This window comes from Mixophyes fleayi, chromosome 1 (genome assembly GCF_038048845.1).
Source record: "Mixophyes fleayi isolate aMixFle1 chromosome 1, aMixFle1.hap1, whole genome shotgun sequence".
NCBI lineage: Eukaryota > Metazoa > Chordata > Amphibia > Anura > Limnodynastidae > Mixophyes > Mixophyes fleayi.
Genome location: NC_134402.1, coordinates 413,728,984 through 413,743,698, shown reverse-complemented (window position 1 = coordinate 413,743,698; position 14,715 = coordinate 413,728,984). Strand labels below are relative to the sequence as shown.

Here is a 14,715-nt window from a genome sequence, read left to right as displayed (position 1 = left end):
AATATGTCCATCTTATGCATAAATTTCACATTCCGTCTGTATTCCTGCAGTAATCTGCACCTACTTTTGCACATGTTGGAAAGAGTACCGTAAAACTATTACTTGAACGTCCTCCCGATTACTACTTTAGGACATACATGTGATATGGGGTAGGAGGGAGCACGGTGATGCCATTTGTGTCACCGTAGCTCCGCCCCTGCTAGGAAATGCCAAAATTCATGGCATTTCATAGCAGTGGGCAGGGCTTAATGATACAAAATTGTGTCATTAAGTACCGCCCCCAGCTCTTCCAGGAGGTTGCCTGCTCTTCTGGGAGTCTCCCGAAAATTCCAGGAGTAGGCAAGAATGCTTTATGAACCTCTCTGTTCAATAACGTTTTTATTTCCTCTTAACACACTGCTCAGCTTAACCTTATTTATGTTGAATATTAATCATGAGAGGGGACCGCGGGTCTGCAGTTATAAGGTGTCAGGGCTGTGCGTTTCAATGTTATTACATTGGTGGAAGTGTGTCTATAAGAGTACTTTCTTATTTATGACCCTGGAAAACAACACAGTAGCCATTCACCAAAGCATCTGGTAGACGTATAGATTTTGAGTAACATTTTCAAGTTAAAATGACTTAACAATGCATAATTCATTTTAAATAGACTAATCAGTCTAATAGTTTTGAGACAATACTGGGCAGGATTTTCGTGGAGTGCTGCCTATGTATAAGATATAGGTTCTGTGTGATCGTCCATGGAGACACATCGCGCGGATGTTCTGGTTGGAATCTCCGCTCATTTCATCTCCCATAGTGGTGGAGGAAAAGAAGAGCGAAGATTCCCTACTGAAATGGCCGGCGATGTGTGTCGTCGAACATTGCGGTGATATCTGGTGGCACATCCCGGTAATTGAATCTGCTATTTTTCTGTTGAATGAAAATAGTCATATTCACTGATGGAATCAACATAGCAGCTCAAACATGACAAACACAGATGACCAAATAAATATAATGTAAGAAGGTTGTACTGTCCATTAAAGGGCTTGGCCACCTTCAGGTGACTTTAATTTATTAGCTTGGAAATATCACTCTGATAGTTTTACGAACACACATTTGTTTTAGCTTCCTGCTGTGTTTTGCAGCCTAGTATTTCAATCACCAGGCAGAACGGTTTATTACAAAAACAATTAAAAAAAAAAGCATTGCTGTGATATCTGCATTGGATACAGTTTTATTCAGACAGAAGCTTTGTGCCACACAACAGGACAACAAATATATACAACTCCTGTGGCAAGGTGGTGATGTGGTTAGCATTGCTGGCTCACAGCGCTGTGGCTATGGATTACATTCCGACCAGGGGCTTAGCTGTGTGGAGTTTCTATGTTCTCCTCATGTTCTAGTGCTCCAGTTTGCTCTTAAAGTCCAAAAATACACTAGTAGCTTACTTGGCTGTTGTAAAAATGGACCCTAGTGTGTGTGTGTGTGTATGTGTGTCAGGGAATTTAGACTGTTAGCTCAAATGGCGCAAGGACTGATGTGAATGAGATAAAATTCACTGGAAAGTGCTGTGTAATATGGTGGTGCTATACAACAACAAAAAAAAAAGATAATAAACAACAACACATTTAAAGCAGAGGATGAGTCTAAAAAGAAAATCAATGGAGCAGACTAAATTGGGCGCGATGTTCCACGCATTTTTACAGTTACTACGCGGGTGTTCCGGAGGCAGCACGCGCGTTGTTGTTTTTTTTTTGACAATTGAATTCCCCTCAATGAATTTAGTTGAAGCTGCAGGACATTAATAAATTAAGTCATCTGAAGGTGCAAAGCCCATTTAATGTTATATAACAATCAAGTTAATACGGTAATTTTACAGATGGGAAAAACCTCCAGTAAATAACAGAGTTTTGTTTTGTTTTAAATCATACACAGTTCTTTTTACTCTATAGTTATTATTTATTTTGCACTAAAGTATGTTTCTATAATGAATTCTAAGATCAAAGCTCTGCAATTATCTAAATCCTTAAAGTATTAAAGAATGCCACGTAATGGTATACATACCAGCTAGCGCACAATGAAAGGAAATCTACAGCCAAACTGTTATCTCTTTGCACATAAAAGATCAGTTTGTGAGATTAGCACAAATCTAAAAAAAAAGACAACGTAAAGCTGTGGACACATCAATTATAGTGCAGATCACACGATTCACGGACATTTATTCAGATATTGCCAAAGTGTGTACACATCTGTTGATTTGGCTTTACAAACTTCCTAAAAATCACGATCAATGATGGAAAATGTACCTAGACTGCTGGTCGTATGTACAGAGTCACGGTCTTTTCAGCAGATGGTTAGGAGAGATGAAGATCGTAGAACTGAAGGTAAATTGGGTAGGTGTGTATGCATGAATCGGCATGCTCATTGGGACTTTCAATCGCTGGTGAAATTATTACAGAAATGGCATCTGAGGTAGGTGTGTACCCAGCCTTATACATGACGACCCTCTCTCTTCCCCATTCCACTCTACAGAGTGCAACTACTGGATTGCTATTCCATTCTGCTGTTCATCAGCACTGAAGGAGGGTGGTAAGTATGTAAGAATTTCCCATACAGTCTGGTGCAGGTATACCTGGCAGAGCCTAGGCCAAGTAACCCGGATCCAACAAGACGGTTATAGTTTTGGAGATCAATCTAATGGACCAATTTTTCCCCCAAAATAAATCCACATAACTATATGAGTGATCAAATGTACTTATACGAATACAAGTATGTATAAGTTGGTGTCAAGGAAAAATGGGACCCATCTACTACATCAACTTAAAATTGTCCTGTTAAAACTGGAGATAAGAAAATGTCCATTCTTACTTGGCTCTTACCCATAACTCCCAAGTGTCCAGGATTCTATTCCAAAGACCCTGTAGTGTTATGTGGCAGTCTGACACATCCCCTCTCCTGCCACTGCACACGCAGATGGGCATATAGCCCAATACATAGACTTGTGTGTGAACTATAAGGCTTATATTATAGGCAGTGATATAGCAGTCTCCTAAAACAAAATTCACCATTGCCTTTTCTCTCTATCATTCCTCAACATCTAGTTTTGCAGTGATGGAGACTGATAATTTAGTAGACACAATAATAATGTGCAGTCAATTACATAAACTCTAATATTACATGGAGGTGGGAGATTATTAATCTCATAGCGGCAAGTAACAAAGTGAAAAGTAAGGATGTATGGTGTCCTGTTTTGAGAAGGACCCTGTTGAGGACAGGCTCAGGGGCATATTTGCTAAAGTGCAGGTTTGAAAAAGTGGAGATCATCATCATTTATTTATATAGCGCCACTAATTCTGCAGCGCTGTACAGAGAACTCACTCACATCAGTCCCTGCCCCATTGGAGCTTACAGTCTAAATTCCCTAACATACACACACAGAGACAGACTAGGGTCAATTTTGATAGCAGCCAATTAACCTACTAGTATGTTTTTTTTGGAGTGTGGGAGGAAACCGGAGCACCCGGAGGAAACCCACGCAAACACGGGGAGAACATACAAACTCCACACAGATAAGGCCATGGTCGGGAATTGAACTCATGACCCCAGCGCTGTGAGACAGAAGTGCTAACCACTTAGCCACCGTGCTGCCCATATCTACCAATCAGATTCCAGCTGTCAGTTTGTAGAATGTACTAAATAACTGATGACTAGTATCTGATTGGTTGCTATAGGCAACATATCCATTTTTTTTCAAACTCGAACTTTAGTAAATCTAGCCCTCGGTATCAATAATGAACTCCAGCTTAGCCCACCTTTGGCAAAATGGGCTGCACAGCCTCAGTCGGTCAAGCAGCCCTGGATTTATTAAAATAATCTGTAGCCACAACCCCGTAGTACTGTACTAAGTCTACATTGGTAGCAAAAGATAGACCCAATCATAGTCAATGCTAGAGCCCTCTGTGATGTCATAAGGTCGAGCAAAATTTTATTGGTTTCGGGTGAATTCACAAATGTGGGCTGCTGTGTTCTGTATGTCAAGGCTGCACTTTAGTCTAAGTTTAACATACGTACTGTATGTGTGTGTAAATATATTATATACATATATATACATATATACATATATATATATATATATATATATATATATATATATATATATATATATATATATATATACACACACACACACACACACACTACAAAATTCATGATGTATTCCCGCAGCAGTAAAGGTAGACCAGAGCTCCAATTATATTATATAATTGACAGTATCACAGTTAACAAAGACAGATGGCCTCTCGGCACATAGCTCTATAAACAGAGAGATTTGAGCTCAGCAATTAGTTCAGCAAAGGAATGCCCCTTGTAGAGCACTAGCTTATTATATTTTAAATTGCATGGGCACTTCTGATCTCTTAACACAGATCAACCAATTTAGGATTCAGATGTGGTTCTGGATTTGACTGAATTGTTTGTAAAAGGATATGGTGTTTAGCTAAATCTTAAAATATGATTTGGCGAATGCCTATTAGATACCAGAGCAAATACAAGTAGGCATTTTGAATACCTTCCAAACACATGTGATAAATGTGTAGAAAGCATTAGAAAGGATGTATAAATAGATAATAGTAGAATACATACATGAGTCACGCCTGCATTACTTTCCTCAAATTGGATATAGCTTATGTTAAAGGAGGTATTAATGATGATTTTGGTGAATACTGTGCCAAGTCTTTAAACAATCCCAATATAATAGTAAAAGTAATACTGACTTAATGGTACTGACTTAATCCAGAGCAAGATCCTATAGGAGCCACGTACAGTGTGTGTCTGTACACAATATCAGTTATTTCTATAGATAAATATAGAGAAGACAAAGAGAAACAAATTCAGAGATTTCGTCCCGAACTACGCAGCGGAATGTCATCGCGCAATGCTGACACTGACATCATCAAGCTGTCAGCTTGCAGGACATTGGTTGTGAATAATCACATGTCAGAGGAGCTTCAGCCCAAACCAACTGCCAATTTAAATAAAGGCATTTATGACACAGAGTGAAGGGCATAAATGTGTTTTTCGATTTTTTTAACAGTATGTTTATTTATAACATTGCAATTAGGCTTCTACTTAGGGTGCACTCTATAAAGGTATACTTTTAGTATTAAACATGATTTCCATCCAAAATTACTAAATTGGGTGATTAACGTAGCATTAGAAGCATGTTCTCGATGTATCCCTGCATCATAGTGCACTATGTACTTCCCACACAACTACATTGTATTTTGAACATGCTTTCCAGAAAGTGCGAGTGTACAGGTCCATTTGCTTACGTGATAAGTAAGGGCTCGTACACACTGCCATTATACGCCTTTAATTATACGCCTAATAATGTTTATTAAGGCCCAATAACGTTGACAGCCTAAAAAACTAGAACAGACCTGAACACACACAATTTCTGAAAAGCGTTAACTTTGCTTTGTGTCAACTTCAATGTTACCTGCAGCTTTCAGAAGTGTTAACGCTCTGTACTATAAAGCGCTTCTTTACGTACATCGTACACTTTGCTGCAGGGAGGCTTCATGAGAACACTTTGAAAATTCTGTTAAAAGACATGAAAATGGTACAAGGTGTTTTTCAACTGTCCCGTGTACGAGCTCAAATCCATAATTGTGAATGTCATAAATTTATTGTCTATGTTTATTGTCTACCTCATTTCTAAAGATCCAAACCATAGGACACAAATTATGTAGTTACAAAAAAAAGCACAAGACACTGCAAAGGACTAACACACATTAACAGTATTCCACAGTGGTGATGTGCCATTACAATACGTAGTGCTAGCTTGCTTAAAACGAAAAAAAAAATGTTTGATACACGATACCTATTGTGAAAGTCATGGTCTGACAGCGGAGAAAGGGCAGAGTGTTCCTATTCATCATTGTAAGTGATTTGTTTACAAAATGAATGAATCAGTTTAAATTCAAAACAATAAAATACAGGAAACACTTAAAAGTACAACTGCATGACTCAAACATGTCACTGGCCTGCTCTGTGTTTTAAACAACCAGAGTGTGGCACTGTCTATTAGAGCCTCTTTCTCTACATAGCAGCTGCTAGACATGACCCTCTAGGACAGTGGTTCCCAAATTTTTGCAGTTCACGGCACCCTTAGAGTCTCCAAATTTTTTCAAGGCACCCCTCCAAAATAATTATTGAGCAGTCCTGTTTTAGAAGTAGTTGGGTCAAAAAAATGTAATAAGTATTTAGGTCAGGACAGAAATACTTATTTAGTTGTATGCAAAAATGCCCCTCTACATCCAGGCACTCTGCCCCCTCTGCGTCCAGGCACTCTGCCCCCTCTGCGTCCAGGCACTCTGCCCCCTCTGCGTCCAGGCACTCTGCCCCCTCTGCGTCCAGGCACTCTGCCCCCTCTGCGTCCAGGCACTCTGCCCCCTCTGCGTCCAGGCACTCTGTCACGCTGCCCCCCTCTGCAGGCACTCTGTCACTATGCTGCACGCTGCCCCCCTCTGCTTCCCTGCTGCCCCCCTCTGCAGGCACTCTGTCACTATGCTGCACGCTGCCCCCCTCTGATTCCCTGCTGTCCCCCTCTGCTGCCCGCTGTCCCCCTCCGCTGCCCGCTGTCCCCCTCCGCTGCCCGCTGTCCCCCTCCGCTTCTCCCAGCCATAAAAACAAGAAAGAGCACATAAACTTACCAATCCGCCGGGCGCCAGGACCCAGCAGCCTCCTCTCTCCTGCAGCTGTCACTGACGTCGATATTCAGTGACAGATGCGGGACAGAGGAGGCTGCTGGGTCCCGGCGCCCGGCGGATTGGTAAGTTTATGTGCTCTTTCTTGTTTTTTATGGCTGGCCCGCTGGACCCCAGTGACAGCGCCGCGGCACCCCTGGGAGCCGCGGCGCAGTTTGGGAACCGCCGCTCTAAGACACTCTTTACAAACTAGTGATTTGCACTTTAATGGCAGAGTGATTTAGGTACATTTCAAGCACTTGTATCTAAAAATGCCATTGCATTTGGGTGGCACAGCCAATACATTTAGTGCAGTTTAAAGTAGCAATCCCACATATATATTTTTTTTTTAAACAGAAAGTTAAGAACCTTTTACGTATACATTATTATTATTATTATTATTAATAATACTCGTAATACCCTACCGAGCTGCGAGCAGTTCCTGCAGCTACCTAACTACTTGCGCCACCTAATTCATGCAGTTTTAGCCCTTTTTTGACGTGTGTTGCGTCTGCGCCTTACTACGTCTAGGATTTACTTACGCCCTTTCCTTTGCAGTGAGCCGCAAGCTGTCACAAGTGTTAATTGCGTCCAGGATGCAGGCGGATATGGTGCTTGCTGCACATGCATGAGAGTGGTTTTTTGGTTGATGCACCTAAAACAGACTTTTCGTCCAACTCTAAATGAGGCCCAGTATATGCAATTCAAGCCACCAGTTATTCAGCACATTGGTTAAAGAAGAAGCTATGAATTCATAGATAAATTCTTATAAGCCGTCCCACTGATGGCTGAGGCCATGTCTGCTATAATATGTCTGCACATACTCTAATTTACCTAGACAATACTTTATTATAGAAACAGCCCAAAGCACAAAAGAGGAAACACTTTCTATAGCAATGTAAACTTGTTATCAGCATTGCAGTGTGGCAGTCATGACCAACATTCATAATGATGCAGCCTATCTATCCACTTGGAACTAGTGACATCACACAAACAGTAAGGATGGATTCTCATGACTAAAGCTGCTGCCCACAAAATGAAAATAAAGTATAATCAATTTATAGCACTATATCATTACCCTGTAAATGGAGAAAATATGCAAATATTATTTAACGTGGAATTTCAGAAGCTCACAAGGAAATGAAGAAATACTCACCAAGCCATTGCAGTTACTTAGAGCCACTTTCGTTGTGGTGTTTTGGTCCTGTAAATATCCCGTGTAGTGACAGTTCTCTATGAAATCGTGTTTAAACTCCGGCCCATCCTTCCCCCAGTACTCTACCGTAAAGTGTTTTGAGACCAGATCCGTATTTAGAGTCAGGTTTAAGTGAAAGTGCTTGCCATAGGCAGAGATTTTAAAAAATAATTTAGAAGCTTCCTGCTCTTGGTCTTTAGGGTCCGTACTCCTCTTCCTCCGCGAGTGTTTCTCATTCTTCACAGTAAAAGTGACGAAGGCCCCAGTGTGGTCAACCCTTATAGGAACCGTCAGCTGGTAGTGTTCAAGGTAAGACAGGAATTCCCCTTTGTGATCGCAAGCCAGGCCAATCCATAAAGGGAGCATGCAAAGGAAAAGGAGAGTAACAGGGAGTAGTACATACTGGACCATTACAACAACTACAGGTGTCATTAGCCTCTTAATGATCGTAAAAGGGAAAGTGCAATAACTATTCAATATAGCATATTATTATATAGACCATCTACCTAAACTTGAATGGCAAAGTGTTTTTTGTCAAAACAGCAGTGGAAAGAGAAAAGCATGTATTTTTTATGTGTTAATGTGCCACAACTTTTCTCGAACGCACCTTATACAGGGTGGTTAAATAATTTCGAGTCAGACATTGCACAGAAGGCACGAAATTAACTTGGGCAACATATATTAAATGTTATTAGACACCATCAGGCTCTTAGTACGACATCAAATTTGTGCATAAGACAGTAAATGAAATGTTAAAGGTGCTCCGTCAACAGTTAGTCCTATAAGAACACAAGTATAGTATTGTAATAATATTTCACTGGTCATGTCTAATAGTGGAACCCTACCTTGAGAACTAAAGGAGAGTCTGCTGTCCCTGTGAGATTCCGATGAAACCATGGCAAGGCCCAATATCCAGGTCAACGTCTTCCACAAAAGTTCCATAATTTGTAAGAAAAGCAAAAACGGGCACTTCGCTCTCTTCGTTTTTTTTAATTTCTTTTCCCCTTTCAGGCTACCTCTGTCCTACAGTATTAGCTCTATCCCAGAACAGCACCATAACCATGTACTCTTTCTTCCTGCCAACGCTGCCACCACCTCGATGAGAGGATCTGCCGTCTATCTTGCAGGAAAGATTACTTTTTAACACAAGCTCTTCTCCTGAACGTTGTCCCTTCTCGCTTTTCCACTTTCATTTTTTCAATCCAGTTAAAGATTATCGGAATAAAAAAAAAAAAAAAAAAGTTGGAACTTTGAAAGGAAGCGTAAAATAATCCTTCATGCAACTTGTCAAGTATCAGATGGGAGAATTAATAAGAGTGGGCCATTTCTGTACCTGCAGGGGAAAAACACAAGAAAACACATAATAAGCCAAAGCTTCCTCTGCACCTTCTGCTCAAGCTAGGAAAAGGCAGGCAAACACTATGGTCCTGTGTGACAGAAGTATCACGTTTCAGTGGTCATAGCTTATGTTACAAAATATGGGGTAATTCAATTAAATCAGTGTTGTTTTTCATAGCCTAAATAAACATCTAAAAGACTAAACATAATAGGCTAACCTAAATAATGTGTCAAAGCCAGACAGCTCATTTTTCATTAGCTGCAAAAGGAAAATTATATAATTCATTTTTCCCTTTTTTTTTTGTGGAAAGGAAAGATATCTGATTTCACAACACGATAAAAACTGAAACCGTATACTCTAAGAAAAAGGGAGGATTAAGATTTCCAAATCTTTGTATTATTTTTAATGATGTAGATTCCTGTGCTGGCTGCGGATTTTTCTTTTTCAATCTAGAGCACACTGCGGCAGAGGACTGTAAAGCTGAAATCTCTTACATTGCATAAGGATCATGTAATGTCAGCAAATAAATTACATTTGCAGTGGTTCACTGCATAGAGCTGCTTTATAGCTGGAGTAATTGCTCACACTATGCAGGCCTGAGAAATCAAGCCTAGGTTAAGTACAAGCTAGACAAGTGAGCTCTTAGAAGAGGGGGAAGAAAAAGATTTTAAAAAATACAATTTAAAAAAAAAAAAAGTTATTAAACTAGATAACACATCATACTAAATATCGAACTGTAAACCCTTCCTCCTAACTAGCAGGATCAAATGTCTGGTATTGTGTCTCTCTTCCAGTCTCATCACATCCTCCCATTCCCGGTTACAGGACTTTTTTCGGGCTGCACCCACTTTGTGGAATTCTCTCCCTCGCACAGCAAGACTTTCCTCTAGTCTTCAAACCTTCAAGCGTTCTCTGAAAACCCACCTCTTCAGACAAGCTTATGATATTCCTCAACCAGCATCTTAATCTCCCTACCTAGGTTACCCTATGACCACCCTCTACGCAGCTAACGCAAGACAACAACCCTCTGACCAACATTGCTGTGTGACTGATCACACAGCCCACTCAATACTTTTACCTTTGCATTCTAGCTGGTCCAATGTGCAATATGATGTAGCACGTGCCGTTGTGTATCAAACTCCCATTTTCCCATAGATTGTAAGCAGGACCCTCTTACCTCTCTGTCTGTATGTATTACCCAGTATTGTTTTATTAATGTTTGTTCCCAATTGTAAAGCGCTACGGAATTTGCTGGTGCTATATAAATAAATGTTGATGATGATAATTGCCCTGATGCATTAGATACTCACCCCTGGGTTCCACTACATTGGCTAATTCTCTGGCTTTGCTATATATTAACAATGGTATTGCCATCGCTTTTGTGAATTTCATCTCTTATTCCCCCAAGTGTACTGATTGGACGGCTGTCAACCTCTTTAAAACCTTTCTCAGTAAGATTATCTATATAGTAATACATAGTAACATAATTTAACTGCTATGCAGAACTCCACTACCCCTACACTGACAGTCACAAAGAGGGTGAAACAGTCTGTCTGTGGATGGGATTCTGTTTGGTCCTTATGCTCCGATTACTTGGTGAATAAAGAATTGACTCAAATGGCTGTCATGTAAATGGCACTGTGCAGGAGCGGTCACTTCTGAATGGAGAAGTTTAAAAAAGGTCTACCTAATCTTTTTTTAGTGTATTTATTGACAATCACAAGCACGCAGGTAAAACTTTACAAATGGGCTGCAACAGGAGAGGTTTTCCCTTTATAAATGGGTGCTGTAGTTAGGCAGGCTATATTGTCTTATGGATCAGAGTTGAGGAGTGGATCCAAGCAGGCCACAAGCATCACATATATGCCTGTGGATACCAAGTATATTATTGAAGGATTCAGCGAAAACTCATAGTAAGCCACTTATGGAGGAAAGGCAACAAATGCCATATTTTAAATGTCATTGTAAATAAAAATTAACTATATAAATAATATATATGTAAAAAGTACAGGATACCTTTTCATATTGATTCAACTTAATTTAAGCCTGTGGCTGTAAAATGAGGGATGTATCGCCTAACGCAGGATTTCCCAAACCCAGTCCTCAGGGCTCCCCAAAAGCGCAGGTTTTCCATATCTCTTTGCTGGAGCACAGGTGTATTCATTACTGACTGACACATTGTAACAGATCCACAGGTGGTCCTAATTATGTCACATGTGATCCGGAAAACCTGCACTGTTGGGGGTCCTGAGGACTGGGTTTGGGAAACCCTGGCCTAACGATTTAAAGCAAGGGCTTCATGTCAGATTTCTGCTTGCACTGCTCATACATGGGTGCATTCAGATTTAATGCAATGTATACTGGTAACCATAGCGGAAAGAGGTTGGCCAAAATAAGTGGGCATGTAAGAAAATATCACACTTTGTATATGGCTGCCACATGGAAGATAATCCCTATGGTCACTTTGGTTCTCAATGTGTATTATTAAGTTAGGAAGTATCCTCAATGGTTATCATGCTAAATATTTCAAAATATTGCATCCTGTGCTTCATTATAAGTTACTGACAACTATACAGATGCATTGTCCAGGAAAACGGAGTGTTTTCTTTTGTTCCACACCCACACTGGATACTGTGAAGTACGTTTACAATGTGGTGTCTGTGACTACAGCTAAGGGGTTTAGCAGCTTGCCTTACACACCAGCATGAATCTATTGTATCACAAGCAAAGCTGGGAATAGCATAACTGTATTGTTCAGTCTGTACACTAGGCAAGATCCCAAAAAGCAATAGTAATCATTTCACACTCATTCTGCTAGGCTAGAGCCTTTGTAGATCAAGATACTGAATGGGGCTCAGGAGTTTCACAGCTGACCTGGTCTCCTCTTTCCCCCCATTGGCTGGCTGACATCAGACCCTTTTAAATCAGCCGGACGATTTTATAAATGCAGTCAACGACAGTAGCTTGTTTACGTGCCAGCGTGTGCAAGTTTCATCTACATTTTGAAATGACTCCAGATTCCAATTAACTTATTCCCTTAGCAGACTGCTTTCTTCTCTAATGTATGTGGCCATTCCTAAAAAAACAGGGCTAGGTTCCTTCTGATTAAACGAAGAAATATAATTCTAAAAGGTAATCCTAAGCCTTTGATATGATTGACATGGTATCTATGATCTGCACATGAGAGAGTGTAATGTGCTTGGACTGATATACTGCCTAGTGCAGGAATCTTTGTGCTGGAACTCGGCTACGGAGGAGGCAAATGACGGTTTTAGTGTCCTCCTGTTGAGGCAAGTTTTAAGTGACCTAATCAATGCTTTCATTACGCCGGAGAAACTGTTCCCTTATGTATAACCCAGCAGTTTATTACAATAAGTTGAACTTCTCCAGACATTCTGGTCAAGTTTTATGACATATCTGGAATATTATACCTTTAAGGTTTTTCTTTAATTTTTATCTTTTCAAAAACGCATCCAGCATTGCTGTATTACATGACTCTATATTCAGGCCAAACAACAATAGCATGACTTGCAAAGCACAATGAGAGGAACAGAACACTTTCAAAACACCACATACATGTGAAACCAATTATGAGAAAGCAGTCTAATGTATAGGGGTAATATGTATGCGCACATGTGTTAATTTGAATGTTTTAATTAAAACACTGGTAACGGAATTTGAAAACACAGACAAATTGTATGTATTACAGCCAAGGACTTGCCTGTAGTGAGGCAACTGGCTTAGGTCGTAGAGATTACTAAGGCATGTAGAGTGTCTTTCTTACAGCAGAAGTCTAAATTGTTGGTTTCTATCATGTATGTGATGTAATAATGATCTACAAGTTACAATATTTGTGTTTTAGAAAGGTTTAGGTTGTGTTAGGAACCCCCACAGTCAGTCTGGTTTTCGCTGAAAGCCCCTAGTGGTGGGGACAGACTTGGCGTCATACAGCTGAGGGTCGTGAATTGTGCGCGGACTGGGGAGAACCCAGCGATAGAGGATAGGAGCAATAGCAGAGTGAGGTCCAGGCAAGGGTCGAGGCTGGCAGCAGACAGAATATCCAGTACACGAACAGGGGTCATGGGTCACAGGCAAATCAGCAGCGTAGGAGTCCAGGCAAGAAGGTCAAAAGGGCACAGGCAATCAAACGTGGTCAGTAAACAAGGCAAAGGTCGGCAACAGTAGTCAGCATCCAAAAGCAGTTAGAGAGCAGAGGAACACAGCAGGCTAGTGTGCACAAGCAGGAACTATAACCGGCAGGGGAGGATTGCCCCTCCCTGCCTTAAATACTAGCACTGGCCAATGGGAGGAAGGCAGCCCCAGGAGGTTCATTAGCCAGCTGGCGTCTTTATTATTTGCGCATGCGCCCGGCTGTCCTGAATGCCGGAGCGCAGCGCAGCACACAGAAAGCGTCCCGACCGTTGCCTTGGCAACGGCCGGGACAACCCGGAAGTGAGGTCCCGGTCGTCATGATGACGGCCGGGATATGAAGGCACAGAGTCGGGGCGGTGCCCGGAGCCGCCGCAGCTCATGACAGGTTGATTTGTGAATGGGGTGAGAGGGGCACCAATCATATGCCGCCTCAGGCAGAAAAATGGTTAGGCACATCCCCGTTCATTGGAAGTTACAGACACGCTAGAAAACAGAACCTGCTGCATGTATGGCCCATCCAGCGAACATTCAGCACTGTTGGCACTTCCCTCATAGTTTTCAAAGAACCTAGGGCCTGATTCATTAAGGATCTTAACTTAGGAAACTTCTTATTTCAGTCTCCTGGACAAAACCATGTTACAATGCAAGGGGTGCAAATTAGTATTCTGTTTTGCACATAAGTTAAATACTGACTGTTTTTTCATGTAGCACACAAATACTTGATAGCTTATTTGAACACTGAAATTTAAAGTTGATATTTGTGTGCTGCATGAAAAAAGAGTCAGTATTTAACTTATGTGCAAAACCGAAACCTAATTTGCACCCCTTGCATTGTAACATGGTTTTGTCCAGGAGACTGAAATAAGAAGTTTCCTAAGTGAAGATCCTTAATGAATCAGGCACCTAATCTGCAGTGCAGCTTGTGCTGCTTTCACCAAGAACATACCATCAGCCCATCACAGACATAATCATAGGTAAGTGCCGAAGACAACCATCTTTGATAGAGACTAGAGTGCACTTGTCCAGCACGTTTACCTTTTGACGGTATCAAACACGGTCCTTTCATATGTTGCTTTGAGGAATAAAACATAATGCGCTGTGGACAAAGATTTTCTTTTCTAGTCAGCGGAGCTCAATGTTTAAACCCTTTCTTTCACAGGTTTTGGTGATCGCTGAAGAGATTTGGGGCTAGATTTACTAAGCTGCGGGTTTGAAAAAGTGGGGATGTTGCCTATGGCACCCAATCAGATCCCAGCTGTCATTTTGTAGAAAGTACTAAATAAATGAAAGCTAGAATCCGA

At 41.0% G+C, this 14,715-nt stretch overlaps 1 protein-coding gene across 4 annotated transcripts in view; it reads right to left on the bottom strand.

The window, feature by feature from the left end:
• The window catches only part of ADAMTS6 (ADAM metallopeptidase with thrombospondin type 1 motif 6), a 232,850-nt gene that overhangs the window by 198,379 nt on the left and 19,756 nt on the right, over positions 1-14,715 (bottom strand). For 2 of the 4 annotated variants that reach the window (XM_075182881.1, XM_075182890.1), the window contains exons 2-3: positions 8,769-9,256; positions 7,885-8,249 (exon numbers count right to left, since the gene is read on the bottom strand). In XM_075182881.1, the coding sequence (XP_075038982.1) occupies positions 7,885-8,249; positions 8,769-8,865 (462 nt within the window). In that variant the 5' untranslated portion in view covers positions 8,866-9,256. Of the gene's footprint in view, positions 1-7,884; positions 9,257-14,715 lie in introns of those variants that run through there. The other 2 variants (XM_075182867.1, XM_075182874.1) reach the window with 1 other exon arrangement.